Source organism: Lytechinus variegatus, chromosome 13, assembly GCF_018143015.1.
Source record: "Lytechinus variegatus isolate NC3 chromosome 13, Lvar_3.0, whole genome shotgun sequence".
Classification (NCBI taxonomy): Eukaryota; Metazoa; Echinodermata; class Echinoidea; order Temnopleuroida; family Toxopneustidae; genus Lytechinus; species Lytechinus variegatus.
In genome coordinates, this window is record NC_054752.1 from 30,578,122 (window position 1) to 30,596,791 (window position 18,670).

At 37.8% G+C, this 18,670-nt stretch overlaps 1 protein-coding gene across 3 annotated transcripts in view; it reads right to left on the reverse strand.

Annotated features, from left to right (window-relative positions):
- LOC121426035 (E3 ubiquitin-protein ligase HECW2-like) overlaps nucleotides 1–18,670 on the reverse strand; it is a 113,557-nt gene that overhangs the window by 83,433 nt on the left and 11,454 nt on the right. For all 3 annotated transcript variants that reach the window (XM_041622167.1, XM_041622166.1, XM_041622165.1), the window contains exon 2: nucleotides 8,962–9,498. In XM_041622167.1, coding sequence (XP_041478101.1) covers nucleotides 8,962–9,319 — 358 coding nt within the window. In that variant the 5' untranslated portion in view covers nucleotides 9,320–9,498. The remainder of the gene's footprint in view (nucleotides 1–8,961; nucleotides 9,499–18,670) is intronic.

Below are 18,670 nucleotides of genomic sequence, written 5' to 3' on the forward strand. Positions count from 1 at the left end.
AAGATCTCAGGCACGCCTTACAATGCATTTCATTTTCATCAAATTTAATACAGAACCAAGTTTCCAGGCATTGTACCTTCAGTAATCATCAATTCCAGAGACTTTCCCCGAGACCCCAGTTTAAAAACAGAGTTTTAGTTCTGCGAAGCCCCCAATCTGTAACTTATATCAAGTATCACTTTTGTTGAGTGTACGCCTAAAACAAATACAGCCCCCCCCCACTTTCAACTTCGCTACGGTAAATACCTGTAGGTATCTAGTGCCCCCCCCCCCTACCTCCCCCATCTGTAGACTATGGACAGGTCAAAGTTCCCCAAATAATGGCACGATTTAAACCCTGATCAATTGTCCTTTAATTCTGGGTTGTGGAATGAGAATTGCAGAGCCGAAAGCGAGCTCCTGTCAATTGATGTGACTCATTGTTAATATCCTTCCTCCTATTTCACATGTAAACTCTCTCTTTTATCAAAGGTTTGACAGTTACATGTAGCCTGTCTGCCTCGAGAGAGACCTTGCTAGCTAAAAGGTACTCAAAAATCAAATTCGGTATTATCAACCCATCCTGAACAAATCAAATAAAAGACAATTAAACTTTAATGTTTTATTGTAATATCACCAAAAAGTTGCTCAGCATACATGATGTTCCATTCCAGTAATGAAAAATAATTCTTCCATTTTATTGTTTAGGGATTGCTAGTACACGTAACCAGTACAAAGACTTGCTGTCTCTTTAAAGTGATCCAAAGGTATCGTCAAAAGTGTTCCCACTCGGAGAGAGCAGTCATTTTATGTGGGGGGGTATATGTTCAATCTCACACAAATGTGAAAACATCATTATTGTATTTACACATAGGCCAACAAGTAGTCCTTTTTATTGACAGTTTACAAATCAAAGCTCTGATAACTCAGGAAACCTTGCAATCTATACATTGTTCCAGACCTGAAACAAAAAATAATAATAAAACAGCAAAAAGATGACATCAAGAATGACCTGAGGTACACCTGGAAACAAAAAAATCAGAAACTTTAGGGTGGGGACAAGCTCTTTTATTCCTTTTCTCTTTCTTTTTTTTTGCTTTATATATTATACTCAAAGTATTCTCACCCCCCCCCCTCCCCTCCCCTCCCCTCCAGGAAGACAAGACATGCTTCAATATGTACTTCACTACATTAATTCTTTTCCCTGGAATTTGTCTATAAAAATCTTATTTTTTCATTAAATGGAAAACACATGGTCCAATTTATTTTCAAAAAGGAAATTCTAATCCTAATTTCATTAAAGAAACAAATGGATTACATCTTGAAAACAAATAACAAAATCATGTTGTCTATCATCACTATTTATTAATTGACAAAAGGACCCACTTCGTATCACTCAATCTCTGCATTTGATGACACTTGTGACAAGTGTCTTTTTGTGTGTGACTATTTCTTCAAGCTGTTCGTCCTTACAAAATTAAACGCCCCTTCCAGGGGAAAAATCACATGGGGGCTTGGGATGATTTCACCCCCAAAATACTAAAAAGAGCCCAGGAAACCTATTAAGAAGCCCTGGAAAAACACCATTCATTACAATGTTAAAGCTTTTCTAATGTTGCAGATTTAGGCAGTAGGGAAGAGAGACACAGCTTTGGTAGGTCCGTGGTATCAGGGGGGAGCACATTTTGTTCTGAACAGTGACAAGTCCTGATGGTAAAAAGTAGATGCTTGTGAAAGACCTTGTATCTCAATTTGGAGGGATATCCCCATTCAGTTTTAATGAATCTTACAAATGCACTAGCTATATCCTGTCAGAACTATTGTAACTCTGCAATATTGAACAAGACTGTCCAACTGATTTATAATTCCTAAAACAAATTTGGAAATTCAATGAGGTGGCATAACATGTGTACATGAACAGAGAGTAGTCCCGTTTTCAATGGTTTTTATAAAGATGGATGCCTGTCAGTGGCACTGGAACATTCTGAGCAGAGAAAGATTTGGTTTAAAGCTGAACTGCCCTAAAAACCCTTGTCTGATCAGGGGCCTGTTCCATAAAGAAAAAAAACACCATCATTATAACTTTGCCTTTATGATATCATGGAAACCTTGATTGTGATTGGCTTTGGAGTCCTGTTACCATGGTAGTTGATATAATGGCAAATTTACCACAGTTTTGAGTCCACATGAAATGAGCCCCAGGATGTACATTTAAGGGCACCACTGATGCAATCTCCCACTTGTATTCTCAAATACATCAAGCTTTCATCTGGAGCCTGTTACACAATCCTTAGCAATCATTGTGGAACTTTCTTTATGATTATCTATTTGTCGTTTTATTTTAACAGGGTAGCCCTTTCAGTTACAAGAACTGCTCGACCAAGGGGCCCTGTATTGAATGCACTGACTACAATGTATGCATGTACAATTAATCATGAAAAATCAAGTGTACGATAATCGCTAACTATTGTGTTACGGGGACCCCTGAACGGTATAATATAAAGGATGAGACTTTGTAGGATGATAGACCTCCTGGGCATGACATTAGCTACAAACCTGACTCACATTACTCCTTCCTTCCTGCCTGGATCCAAACCCACTTCAAAACATGACAGTTGAATGTCTCTAAACACTACAAGGTGTCCCAAAAGCAATTACATGACTCTTCGCATCAAAGGATTGGTTCACACAGAGTTTATATATTTCAAAGGTTTCCCAAGTTAGGTTCACATGAAGTTTCTACACTTCCAGGTGTCCCAAATGCAGTTTATACATTGCATCAAAAGTTATATTCAAAAGAAGTATCTAAACTCTATGGTGTCTCAAAAGCAATGACTTGACTCTTTGCATCAAAAGCTTCACACACAGTTTTTAAACTTCAAGGTTACTTTGAAGTTTTTAATTTTGATGATTACCACAATCAATTAAAGAACTTTAAACCACACAATTTTGTATGTTTAACGCACTATCCAAGCGTTCTGGAGGTCCCACTTGTAATTTACAAGTCATGCAGACATGATAATCTAAAGGTTACTGTGACCTCTCCCATAGTCTCCCTAGACTTTAGAGAGTATTAGATTAAGCGTAAATTGAAGTCTATGGAAAACTGTGTAGAAAAAGTTACAATTTCTGTACTATTATTAATAGTGTATCTCTTCATGTTACCCCCCCTCCCCGTCTGTTCCAAAAACAATTATAAAACAGATGTCTATCTATATGTGTAAAAAGTGTTCTAAATATCAAAATCAGTCATATGAAAATTTTCTGGGGCTCTCTGAAACAAATAATTCAATCTGCACCAAGTTTTTTGACTGGGTTCTATAAAGGCAGGGACTTGAAAGACATAAATTTGTAATGAAGCTTCATGTGTTGATTTTAAATCCACCACGACTCTTTCTGAGTTTGGGCAAGGTACATGTATGGGCCATATGAATGTCATTGATTTAAAAGAAATAAAAACAAATCCATGAGGAAAGAATATGATCTGCCAATCTGAATATGATGGTGCATAATGGGGAAACAAGTGATAATGGATCATAAAGGTTGTGTTCCTCTGAAAACAGGTGTTCTGATGTCATTATAGAGGGCGCCATTAATATCTTTAGCACAGAGCTATTGATTAGTGAAGTTTGGCCAATCTACGGGTGTTAAAACACAGCTCATGCAGTTTAAACGTGCCTTTTCAAAATGGCTGGAGTGTGGTGAGCGAAATGGGTTTCTCAAGAATGCAGATCACATTATATTTATAAAGGATAAATGCTTGATATTATTTATAATAAAGCAAGTTTTAAGAAAAAAACTTTGGCTCACAATTCATACTGGCCTCCTAGTTGTTTGTAAAGTGAGATGGACGGACAGAGGATGAAAAGATGGATGGATGGATGGAAGGACGATTGGAGGACGGACAGATGATGAAAGGATGGATGGATAAGAGGATGGATAGACACACATAAGGAGAGAGAGGATTAGGATAATAAAAAGACTGTGACAGACTGTACTAAAGGACCAACAGAGGGCAGCAAACTTATTACAGATTCTGAGCTATTCAGTTCCACACCGTGTCAATGAAGAATTCTGCACCGTGTCAAAGTACATTGCAGACTTTACCCTGGATATAAAGAATACCATATCCACTTCCTTCAAAAGGAAGTTTGATAAGGTCATTTCAGGGCACACATCAATAAATCATTAAAAAAACAACATTCAGATGTGTGCAAGAATGGAGGCTACAGGATAACCAACCATGAAATATCAGTCACATTATTATCTGTGTTGTACTTTTCATGCATGCATTTGCCAAACAGACGAGGCACCCTCCTCCTTCATAGACTAGAAGCCTGTCTTACAAAGAGTTGTAATTGATCCGATCAATCGCAGTTATGGAAAGCCAGCAAATTCAACATATAAAATGCAGGTTTGTTCAAAAAAATTCTAGTTAATATGAATCTATATCCATAAATTCATTGATTTTTTGACAATTAGGTGTGTTCTCTTTTGTTTACAAAAGACATTTTGCAAATTTTCTATTAGAAATTTTTGACACTGATGGATTTCCAATGAGTTACGATTAATTGGATTAATTGTAACTCTTTGTAAGACGGGGCCCATTGCATCACAAACAAGAACCTGTCAGAATTCCAATATTAAGTTTTTTGGAAAGCTGTGAATGCTGAACATTCACATCATTCCCATACTTGGATAACACTGATTCTCTATAATAAAACTATCAAATGAAGACATTACCTATGTACAAATTGTCTCTGCCTTCAATGCCATTGGGTGATTTCAAGTTCAGTGTTGACCTTTTGGTGTTGGTGTTAGGTCAATTTTTACACTATTATAACACTAAACATACATTAAGATGAAGTTGGTCCCGAAAAGTCACCCACTAGATTTTGAGATGTCATTAATTTGATCTGGATCAGTTTTACAAACTCAGAATAAGTTTTGGAGCAAGGGGAAGCAATACAAATGACAACACCAACACCAAGCCCAACACCAGACTTAAAATCAACAAATAATATGATCAAAGGCAGATAAAGCCAGGTTTGTTTATAGTCAGCCTGTTAGATATACAAGGCTTGTACTCTGAAGTCGGGTTTAACTTAAACTCGGGTTTAAAGTTGTGGTTTAAGTACGGATAGCCAAATGTTACATAAATCAATAACAGTAGATACATGTACATGTACATGTATATCATATTTCAGCTCATTTGGCTCTCAAATCATTCATAATTGTCTAGGAAGTATAAACTAGATGATTGTCTTCACTATCAATGAATCAGTAAAGAGCACAATAAACATAAGAAACGTACAACTTAATAAATATTTCGACACTTTTGGCTTCCCATATATTTAGCACAGAGTTAGATCATGGTCTAAGGTAAACCCGACTTCAGAATACAGGCCATTGTGTCTAATCTGGCCTGATCTCAGTGCCACTGATGACATTGCTATAAATTCTATACTTTGCTTTTGGCTAATGTGTGTTGGGCAAACTTATACCCTTTTCATAAACCTATCCTCCAATTAGCCGCCTAAGATTAATGCGGATAATTCAATAAAAATTGCGTTCATAAACTCTGAAAATAAGCCGCATTATTTTTACGAGCGCCCGTCCTGAAAAAGGCGGATAATCGCCATGACAACTGGACACGCCCCCTCCGATGCGGTTGTGTTGGAAAAGGGTGACCTTGTGACCGCACCATGGCAATTATCCGCATTATTTGGAAATGCGTTCATAAACTCAAAATCTTATCCCGATGCCGCTATTATGCGGATAATAGCAGCATCAGAGTAATGCGGATAACTCTTGTCCTCCTCCAATTTTACGACCAAATTATGCTGCTATTAGCCGCCTAATTCACTTTAATTGGGTTTATGAAAGGGGTATCATTTTATCCTAAAAAAATTTATTAATGCTTGATAGGCGGATATTGAATTACTGTAATTTTGATTTCCCTCAGTTCACTTTATACATTATATCATGAATCATATTGCTTTATTTCTGTATTGTCTTTTCTATTTTAGTTGCAGTATTGTCTCTGCCATTCATATTCTCTATTCCTATGTCTTTGTATCACTCGTATACTCTTTCATCCATCTCTGTCTTTTACTTACAGTGCTTTCTTGCAATTCTGGAAAATATAACTTATAAAATTCACCTTCATGAACATGTATTTTTCTTCAAAACATTTTAGGTCTATAGGAAATAGGTCTACATCCCAAAACCCTAAATAAACAATCACAAGCAGAGTGATTGCCATGGCAACTGAGCGAATGACCACGGAGAAGGCTGAAAGTTCACCTGTTTATCATGATTTATCTCCATATTTTTGCCCTGATTGACAATTAGTCTGCAGGCACAGACCCTGATTGAAATTTGTGTCTCCGTGCAAAGACTAGCACATATACAAAACTTGCTGTTTACACAAGGCATGAGTAGGCTGCACATTCAGACCCTTAACTCGAGTGAAGGGTTTGCACAGCAGACTTACAATATAATTCTCGGTATTATTACAGGGCAAGTGTAAACTCATAAAATAAAAAACGGATATACATACCTAATCATGCCATCGCCATGCCCTATGCTAAAAGCATAAAACATTGACAGAAGTCAAAACTTTTAACTTTTTGCTGTTTTTATCTGACTGTATTTACATGTAAATCATGTTTCCTCTTTTAATTCCAAAAGTATTTGAGAAAGTAAGTATTTAAAGTTTAATCAGGGACTGTTTTCTCATTGTAAAAGATAATCAACTAATGCAAGTCTTCATCAGAAACTGACTTTATTTTTTTTCCCCACTGAAATGTTAAAACAAAAGATCCATTGTTGAGAATTTGTTTTGAAAATTGTTATTGCTCCATAATATCATGTATGCAAGGAAAACCAGGAGATATCAAATAGCATGCTGAACACCTGCAACTGCCACCTGTATGATGATTACCATTAATATCTAACTTAAATTACAAACTGATGGTGACATTATTCAGAAGACTATGGGTGCGTTTATACGACACTTTTTTACCCTAGAATCATGATTAGAATCATGATTCAAATCACGATTCTGCAGAATCACGATTGCGTTTAGTCGAAAGTGGAAATAAACGTCTTTCAAATCACAAACATGAAACACGGAAAAAGGGGCGTTTGGAAAGACGTTTCTGTAGAATCACGAACGAAAAAGGTCGTATAAACGATATCGTGATTTGAATCATGATTCTATGACGTCATTGTGTCGTGCTTCTTCCGGGTTCGACTCAAAGGCGCGCGCTGTGTTTCGTGCAGGTTAATTTTCGTGTAGCAGTACTGCCAGTGTACTAGTACCGGTATATGCCAATTGTCACGTGCATTTAGGAATTATCATTCTGTGTATTGTACCCCCGGGGTTGTACTGTAGCATCATTTGTATATTTCATTGTTTTCATCAATCATATCTTCAAGTTCCAAAGGCACAAATTGGACTGACGACGAACTCAGGGCTCTGCTTGTGCTTTGGCCTGAAGCAAAAGCATCCCTTACCGGCGGCGCTTGCGAGGGAGGGATTTCTACGGAGATGTGGCACCGCCTGTCGAGACAAAATTAACAGAATTCGTGCCCAGTACTACGGCTACCGAACACCATTTTCGATGAACCGACAAGATTTAATACAAGTAAACAAAAACAATACGAGGTACAATACACGGAATTCTGGAAGTAAAAGATTTATTTTTCGGAAGCCGAGTAAACGTTGCACAAACGATCGCGCGTTAGCTCGGGCGGCAGCAAAAATCTAGCAGCCGACTTGAAGTTAGAAACACGCGCGAAAATGTTGACCTATACTTCCTGGGTCAAACTGCGCACTGTGATGCGCACTGGATCGGCCCGAATTCAGGGAGAAACAGCATTCGAAAGATGGTCGTATAAACGCTGATTCTGTTGGATTGTGATTCATGTTGCTGTTTTGAATTATGATTCAAATCATGATTCAAATCATGATTCTGGGTTGAGGTCGCATAAATGCAGCCTATTTTACCACGGAGTTGATTTCACTTTGTAATGTTGTAGTTGTATTGATTATGATCATTATAGAGTAGGGGATGAAAGTGAATTTCTGAAACACTTGATTTGTCTAAATTGATATTACTAGCAAACAATTTTGCTTTAACTTTGTATGAAATTCTTGTAGCTTCAAACATTTAGGCATAGTAATTTTTATTGTACCTCAGGGACTACACAACCAATGACCTTGTGCAATAAAAGCCACAGGGTCAGGGCAGGTTGTCACGTCCTCATTAGTCTGCTGTGCAAACCCTTCACTCGAGTTAGGGTCTGAATATGCAGCCAACTCATGCCTTGTGTACTGAAGGCCCTCTAGCTCAGAATTGAAACAGCAAATTTCGTATGTGCTAGTCTTTGAATGGAGACCCACTTGTTGATCAAAGTTTCAATCAGGGTCTGTGCCTGCAGACTACATGTATGTCCTTATAGGCCAATGCAAACAACTACGTCTCCAATAAAAGTTGATTTTCTGTTCTATTGACATGATTTCTGGATTGAATTCTCTGTGTTCCACTGCATGGCCTTTGTGACAAATGTTGTATCCACCCACCTCTCCATACGTGACTAACGTAAGACTTCACATTGAGATTCCTGATCTCCAACTCATTTGCAAATGGAGATATGAACAGATTGGACGATTTGTGTATAGATTAAAGTAAGAAAATTAGAAGGATATTCCCAATGCAGATAAAAGTTGCTATCACTTTTTTCAGGGTACCGCACTACTGTTTTTAGAGACCAGATACAGTAGGCCTGATTGTGCCATTCCATGAGAATGATCAATCAAATTCGTTGACGCAGTTATCAATGTGGCCAAGCGGGAAAAACAACTGTCTACAAGGACTCCTGTAGTCCTACATAAAAATCAACATGTATGGAAATAAAGTAATCTTGCATTGGGTTACAAGAGGATAACAGCCCTAAGGACAGACCAGTACCTACCTATAAGATAAAGACCAATCCAGTCTTGTGACCCAACATCTTCCCGGATATCCCAAGACACGTTGACGCTTGCGCTGTCCCCATGTTCCCCTCCGAGGATAATCTCATTCTTACTGACCACCAGTGTCGACTGGGGTCCTGTCCTCCGCTGCAGGTCTGGGTGCGCAAGGTTGGAATCGCTGTTGGACCGGTCGTGCACAGAGAGCCGACGGATGCGTCGGATGGACGGGAAGGGCTGCATGGCGGCTAGGCCGAGCCGGTCCTGGATGGATCGGTTACCGGGCGACCGCCCAGATCCATGTTCTACGTGTCCTCCAGCATCAAGGGTTGCCATTTTGCTGCGAGCTCTCTCCCGCATGCTTCACCTGGTCTCGCAGTCCTAGCCGCCTCTCCTCAGGATCATGAAGGCAGGACTCAGATGGTGAAAGTAGGCTCGGTCTATGTGGTGAAGAGAAAACCTGTCAAGATGGAAGTATCCGTACTCGAAAGCTCTGTCCGTTGTCAATCCTAAACTGAACTCTTCAGCAAATCATCATCCTGGAGATAAAAAGAAAGATAAGAAGAAATGAAACATACAACAGGATTGTTTGTCAAAAATATAGGAGGGGATGAGACCATGATCAACTATACATGGGCGGAAATCCTAGGGGGACAGGGGGGACGTGTCCCCCCTACTCCAAATAGTAGAGGGGACACAATATCAAATGTCCCCCTTACTATTTGTTGTCTTTTATGATTGGAAGAAATACATCATTCAAAATCGAAATAAAACATGTACCTAAGGACGAGATGACCTTACTTTTTTCCTTCTTTTTTTTAGCTTGTCAAATTAATTTCGTCGAAATGACCTTAACTTTGGGGTGTTATTTTTTTATTCATATTTTTTGCTTGTCCCCCTACCTTTTGGGAGAGATTTCCACCCGACTATAAAACAAAGGTTGATGCACTTTTTAAAAATGATTAAAAACTCCCCTGAATTTCATGGTTTCCACCATGACTTCCACAAGAAGAAAAAAGTAAATTTCTTTGAATAATTATTGATCCAGAAGTGTAGGGCTTTACACTCTTCTTAAATTTTATATACCTATAGGATTGGAACACAGCTTGTTAAAAAAAAAATATTTTGACTAATCAATTTTCCATGGTTTTCAAGAAGAAAACAAATCCCTGACTTTTCAGCATGAGAATACCTGTAGCTTCAGGAATTTCCTGATAATTTGTCAAAAAATGAGCAGAATGAACCCTGCATGTGCAGATGGAAATCCTCCTAAGCACTGATAACTGACAAAGTAGCTCACAACTTTGCTGGTATGATCAAATATCGGCCGATGAGTAAGACTGGGTCCTGTCTTAACAAACAATTGCAATCAATCCCCGCTAAAACAAGTCACATCATCATCAAGAATGCATTATAAGTTGTTCTTTAAAATATTTCAGATCTTGTGCAAATGGGTACAAGTACTGGTCCTCACAGGTACAGAGTTGAATTGGGCCCGCAGAAATATGTTTCACTTCAGGGAAATTCGACTATGAACAGGAACACATTAATCTTGTCTAAATAATTCAACCCGAGTGAATATTTGACTTTCGGAAAGTCAAGTACACGAGGCCATAAGGGAAGTCAGGGAACAAAATATGGTATCACTTCCACACCCAAATAATGATATAGATGGCTTTCCTGAGCTGCAACTGACCTATTTCAAGACTTTGTGAAAGGGGCCCCGATCGCTTTCCTCCTTTTTATCTACCTGTTCATTTATTAGAAGCGATGTACATGCAGTTAAACACGCATTCCAGCTCTGCGAGAAAGGCCATAAAAAAATGGCAAATTCCAAGAAGAGTAACTTAGGGTGAATCAGATCATGTAGTAAATTATCAATTGGAAAGAAGTAGATGGATTCATAATTCACTTTGATACAGGATACAAATGATTGATTCTATATCTTTATGACAATTGCCACATATAATTCATGACTAATAAAGTGTAATCACCAATGATTATTGCCACATTCCTCTATCTCATGTCTGGCTTTTCAGGACTACGCACATTTAAAGAGAAATGCCAGTAGTTGCAGTAAACACTGATTTCATGCCAAAGTCTGTAAAACAATGCTTAATTGTCAGTATATCATCGAGGATCTAGATCTGGTACAGTTACATAAACTGAACTTTGTGAAATCTTGAAATCTACGCTGAAAATGTTCACACTGAAGATAACCAACACAGATAGGCACACGTGGGACAGTGTATTATTATTGCTGGAATAAAGACCCGACGGAAGTGACCGAATCCGCGCTTATTTTGCTGATTTCTCTGCAATTACACAATTTCTTCCAGAATCCTTTGGCACATATTTTTTATTCATACAAACAAACACTTGGGTGGTCATTATATTAGATTCTGTAAAAAGTCATTTTCAGATCGTTACCAAAACTGGAATTTATCTTTAAATTACTTGGACTTTGATAGTGTAAATGCATTATGCTGTATCACTCTATCATGAGGGAAGTTCTGACAACATTCATGCATTGAGAAACCACAGAAGAGGATATGATTTTTATTGTATCTCATTTCTGGGTAGGCCTACAGATACGTATCATTATTTCAGTGAAATCAAACAATACTTTCAAAGTTAACTATTACTTCAAATACAAATGGAAACCAGTTCGAAAAATAAGGCAGTACTCGTAGCCTGACTTACCCATGTATTGTAGAATAAAAGTTGGGGGAATGGGATGTACTGATAAAAATAAAGGTTTTTTCCTACTTGGTTTTTTTACATAACATGTAGGGACCTACATGTTATGTAAAAAAAAAGTTTTTAAGTCCTGCCTTAAAAATAATATATGTTCTCTCTCTCAAACCCATGGTTTAATTCAATCCTTCTTGTACAGTGTATTTTTGTGAGCCTGCTGCAACTTTCACAATATTAATAATTGCCTGAAAGTGGTGTACGCTGTACATGTACCTAAACCTATACAGACACTGCCCCACCAAAATGATTGAACATGCATAATGCCTACCTAAATATGCTGGTTATCTGAACAAAAATATGAATGTTTGATCTTCTGTACATGTGTATGATGAATGTCATAAATCCAGGTAGGTGTCGTCCAGCCCACCCCCCCCCCCTCCCACCTTGAGAGTCATAACAAATATCTACATGTATTAGGAGAATATGTCATGAATATACAAAGGAGGACCTCCCTTTTTTGCTTGTCAATTTTTTCTTAACATACACCATCAATTGGGAATGAAGACATTTTTTTATGAAGCCTTGTTTTTTTTCTGTTAAAAAATGCCCTCCTTTGGAAAATCATGTATCCACCCCAGCTATACAGCCTTGATGCAAACTGAACTTGTACGACCTATAATAAACACTTCTTTATTGGAAACAACCATTAATGGCAAACACCCTTGCCTTGCACTCTAAATAATTGCTATCACTTTCAATTACTCTGTACTGTAGCAGAGGTTCTGGGGGGGGCAATTCATCAATATTTTCGTCCGACAAGTTGTCAGATCTGACAACTTTCCTGGATTCTGATTGGTTAAGTAGCACTGTTACTATAGTAACTGTCTGATAAACAGGACTTGTCGGATAAAACATCTGACAAGTCCTTTTATGAAACGCTCCCCTGTATTCTCTTCAACGGACAGACTATATGAAACAAGCGATAACTTCTGCAATGTCCAAAGCTCAGTAAATATTGGTCAGTGGAATATGAGGCATTCAAATGAAATGCAGAGGCAAGCGACTTTTATTTTTCACAAAAAGACAAAAATCTACTAACCATTTTTTTTTTATCAGCATAAATATAAACAAACAAAAAACGAATCATAACATCATAATGAATTAAGCACAACTGTCATGATCTCTGCTTTTAAAAAACGAATTCTCAATAATTTGCATTCCAATCAGCTAAAGTTGAAATCTGATCTTTCAGAATGAAATTACAGTTTTGTTGACAAGTGCAATGTATTTGAATGTAAAGTTTGTTATAGTTTATGAAGATTGATTTAGGGTTTATACAAAGTTCACTACCATGAATATGAATAATGGGAATACTTTATGGTACTTACTTTTAATAGCACAAAAAATGACATTGGTTGTGTTATTAAGTTGTGCACAAAGCCATGCATAATAAAACTTCACCCTCCGTGTACACATATTACAGACCGACTATATCATCAGAATAGCCGTCAAACTGCCATAACCTGTTTCGGCTCAAAATACCTGATTATTTACCGGGTAATCTGACGATCGAGTCAGACCAAATGTGTAATTGTGTATGCCTATTATGAGATAAATGTAGTCTTCCTTCGACAATAAAGGAGTTAAAAAAATTGAGAAACAGAGCTGGGAATATTACAGGAGTACATTGATTACCCATAGAACCAAAAAACAAGAAGATGATGTCCCCTTGATTTTAGATAAAACGGGAACTTCCTGCTTCGTACCTGTATAATCTCTACGAATCTACTCCCACTGATGTACGCGGTTACAGTGTAATTGAACGCATCCATCCACATTTGTCAATAACAGTTGATGACCCGAAACAACCTCTTCTATTTAAAGACCAACTATCAGAATAACATTAAAGCTGATTCATGTTCATTGACTGAATGAACAAATGTCTGTCTGGGACAAACAGTTGTGGTTCCTCAAGAATATCGGGAGCTCTTCTGAGGTAAATCAGTACTTCTCTGAGCTGTATTAAACACTTCCCTTCCCATTGAAGCAGGGGGGCAACACGGAGGGGCGACTCAACTTTTTGAGTAAAAATAGGACAGAGTTTTATAATGCTCAGTCAGTCTCATACACTTTAAAGGGGAAGTTCACCCTGAAGAAAACTTCGTTGCAAAAATAGCAGAAAAAATAGTAAAAAATATTGATGAAGGTTTGATGAAAATCCGTTAAAGAGTAAGAAAGTTATTAGAGTTCAAAGTTTTGGATTTGTGACGTCATAAACGAGCAGCTGCCCCATCTGTTATGTAATATAAAATGCATGAATTTCAAATTTTGCATGGTTCCTGATGACTTAATTTTGTTTTCTATTCAAGGTCGGGTGTGAAATGATTTGTCTATTGATATACAAAAGGTACAGTGAAAACCATTTTCAATTTTCTGAGAAAATGACATTTCATTGATTTTTTACCATTCGCTATGTAGGAATGCTGCTCGCATATGACGTCACAAATCAAATAATTGAAATTCTAATAACTTTTTAATTATTTGATGAATTTTTCTCAAACCTTCGGCAATATTTTTTATTATTTTTTCTGCTATTTTTACAATAAAGTTTTTGTCAGGGTGAACTTCCCCTTTAAAGCAATGATAAAACAGTAGCCTTGCATAGCACTGCACCATCTCAAGTCCTCAACTTCTCAAATCTGGCCAGGTTCCTAGCCCATAATGCAACATCCTGAGCATAGCCCCACTTGAATGATAACACATTAATCCACTAAGTAGTATAGGGTACATGTATTTATATTGCGCACATATCCACCTTGTTAGGTGCTCAAGGCGCTCCTATATTACCCGGCTAAGCTAGGCGTTCATAGCGCACACAGCTTTTTAAGGAATTACTTCCTACCGGTACCCATTTACCTCACCTGGGTTGAGTGCAGCACATTGTGGATCAATTTCTTGCTGAAGGAAATTACGCCATCGCTGGGATTCGAACCCACGACCCTCTGTTTCAAAGTCCGAAGACTAATCCACTGGGCCACAATGCTCCACATACAATAATACCAAGGAACTAAAGTGCTTTTCTCTCAAAATATGTTCATTTTTATGAAGTTATACATCAAAATAGTGAGTGAAGGTCATCATCGCCTGTCTCAGTTGCATGTCAATGAATTGTGCATATCACTGTTATATAAGAACATTAGCAAAACTTTAATTGTAAAATGTCATGTTACTTTCTTGGTGTACCGGTACATCCGATTTTGATGAAGTTTTCAGCATTATGCTAGTTTTATTTTTCTCTATTTATTCAAATCAACATTGACCATTATTATTACAGCCGGAGTTCACACTTTGTATCCTCTGGCAAAAAGCACTCTAGATAAATCAAGCTATCATTAATTTTCATTACCAACAGGAGAGAAATTGGTGTATAGCTTGCTTGCACTTTATCATGATTTTGTGTCCTTTTAAGCTTCAGAAATTAAATCAGGCTTCCTGAAATTTCTTGATTGAAGGCCTTCAGTTTATTCCCCTACCTCAAAGAAGAGGATGTTTTTATTTTGCATCCTATGACATTGTAAACACTGGTAATCTGGCTTTCATCATAGTTTTACAAATATGTCAATCTCAGTCGTCAATATGAGTTTAGCGGAGTTTACGCGTACAGGAAGTAATCGACAACTTGCCTTGTTCGGAAGGAAATGGAATTAGCGGAGAAATTACACAGATGAGCAAGTTCGTTTTACACCAGTTTCATACGTGAATGCTTATGAAAAAGATGTGCACAAGTTTAGCATACCAAAAGAACTGATCCATGCAATTATTTTTGATGAATGGGTCTGTATCATTCAGAATGACAAACAAATATTAATGTATTCTTGTTAATCATCATCGTATGGTGGCTTTCATCAGCCAGAATTTGCTACAATGTAAAGTTTGACATTCGAGCCCATTCACAAGAAAAAATATCATAAACCTCCATTACCTTCACTAGGATTGCAGACAAGGCCATTCATTTTGATGTCCTATTGATTTCTAGGCTTCAATGCCTCTATCATTGATTGGCCTTGGATATTTTTGTGCCCTATTTTATTTTTCTCCTTTGTGCTATATAGCGTACACACTGTAGCAATAATATGGTTTGTACGCTCCAAGACATACATGTAGGTCTACATGTACATTTTACATTTATTGCTGCAACATTAATACACTGTACATGTATTTCATCATAATGATTATAGGATTTGTATCCACCTTGCTAGGTTCTCAAGGCGCTCTATTACCCCGACTAAGCTTGTCTACCGATTCTGTTGCGCACAGATTTGAGGAATTATATCAGACTGCCAGTATCCATTTACCTCACCTGGGTCGAGTGCAGCACAGAGTGGATAAATTTCTTGCTGAAGGAAAACATGCCATGGCTAGGATTCGAACCCACGACCCTCTGTTTGAAAGGCGGGAGTCAGAACCACTGGACCATGATGCATCAACGACGCATCATACTAGAGACACATCATTTACACATGTACATGTATGAAAAAATGAAACAATTATGATTTCGTGTAATAACATAAGAAAAAGGAAAGTGGGGATGTGACATCATCGGCCCACCAATGATATAACTGTTTTCACAAAAAATTGCTTAAATTTGAAATTCAATAACTTCACTATTTCCAATCAAATTTTGATGAAATTTTCAGTATTTTACTCTGTGAATTTTGCTCTATAGAGTCGTCTGCACCATCCCGAGTTTTCAAATTAGCGCTCTATTTCTGATCCGGAAAACTATCCCGATAGGAACAATCTCAAGATTATTTGTAATGGATATGCAATTATCGCGCTAGTTCATAGGATTAATCTCAAGATTGCAATCCCAAGTCAACTTGGGATTATTTGCTAAATAGCGCACTATTTTATAAACTATCGCGCTAATTCGCAGGTGCAGACGCACTCGGGATTATTTATTCACGTCGTCAGACCATAATGCATCGATGCCTTGCTCGAGCAGGAATCGCTCTTCTTGCGATGGTGGAGACAGGTTTTCTTGAATCTGGAGATTAATCTCGAAGAGGGTCGATGGGGCTAAAATCTCGAGATTGAACAAACTCCGGATGGTGCAGCACCGCCTTATTTATTTTTCAGCCCAGATCATCCCTTTAATAGCCCCTGCCTGATGTCCTTATAAACTAATGTTGCCTCAGCTGTGCATGACTAGTGAAAGGTCATCTTTTATTGAAGAGTTACAATAGGAAGGTCACACTCATCATTATATAACATTTCCCTCTCATTGATTTAATGACATCTGGCAGTTAAGTATGTTCATGTAGTCTACATGTATTAGAGGCTGTTCTCACTACGTTCCTAAAACTAGTTTAGTAGAAACTAGTTTAACGCGTAGTGAGAACGGTCAAAGCAATCTTGAAAGCGATCTTCCAAACCAGTTTGGAAAACCACCTCGCAATGTAGTTTTTAAGATCGCTTTGCCTCGTTAAACTGGTTTTAGCATATTGTGAGGACACAACCGTTCTTTGGGAAGCGATCTTCGCACATTTTGAACGCGCTACTCCACACGACAGGTGTAGAATGCCTATGCTGCGGTTTCGAATTTCGCGCGAAATGTGTCGTCCCACTGAGAGCGTTTCCATAGCAACAAGAGCGCTTTACGTGACGTGATTTTTAAAACCACTTTCGTGTTATCAAGTGGGAACGCTAGCAAAGCGATTTTCCAAACCGGTTTCCTGAATCGGTTTCCAGTAAACTAGTTTTAGAAAGCTTAATGAGAACAGCCTCTTTGTCATATCAGATGGCCTACATGTATACACACATAATGTGGCGGGCGTTTGCAGACCATGCAAACTAGTTGGTTAAGTGGTCTGAATTTGCAGACTACTGTGATTGCATGGGATGCAGCTACATAATTTATGGAAAATCAACAATCACTTTTATACAGGTAGATTCCATAATTTCGAATGATTTTAAGCTTTTGACTAGAGTGTTTCTTGCTATATACTAAAAGATATTGTGAATGATCTACATGTATTAACATGACAACAAAAATAATAAATAACATTACATAACATTTCAATGAACAGAAAAGGTTTAATGAAATCAGACCTCATTCTCAGGGCCTCGGCCTGATAATTATTAACAGTCATCGGTATTTATACACTCCATCAGGTAAATTTGAAGAATGTAATGCAGATACATACATGTAGTTCTATTGATAGCAAGAAACACACATCCTATGTTCTGGAGCAAAAAGAGGCAAAAGATCTGTGTCAAAGTATACATAGTTGATGCCCTTTGCTTCGCACAGCTAGAATGACATAAATATTCACACTGAGTGATATTGCTCCATGTTAAACCCTGTTGCGCCATCCCTGCATACAAATCTTATAAACAATCTTACATGTACATCCACTGCCGACATCGCCCCAAAAATATCCATCGACATAAATTGTTCCAGTTCAGGGAATCATACCGTACATCAGCGATGGAAGCCCAATGCTTTCTCCGAACATTGTCTGCATCTCTCTCGCTCTCCAAGCCAAGCCTGCACAACGCCTCCTCCGTCTGTGCTTGTCATCGTCGTCCACGACTGTTGCCTGGGGTCATCGAGAAGCTAATGTTTCCTAATTAATGACCCATCCATTTCAAGGCATAATTACTCAAGAAGGCTGTTCAGATGATGTAAAGTGCAACCTCCGCCCTAGTCAGTCTCTTTTGCATCCATTAGTACAGCGTTGTCTTTCATTTACAGCTTGTTTTCCTTCTTACATAGAACACGATTATGTGCTTAAAATTGTACATGTATGGACTTTCCTTGTGTTAACGTTGGAGAAATACAGTCAATCTAAATGGCAGGCATACATGTAAATAATAAACAAGATTTAGCTGTATAGTGGCCGGTCAGATTTAAATATAATCTTTTAAAATTTGAATCTAAATCAAGAGTAATCGACAGCTGACCTGGGTTCATTTTAAAATCCCAATAAAATTTCCATTTTCCAGTAAAAA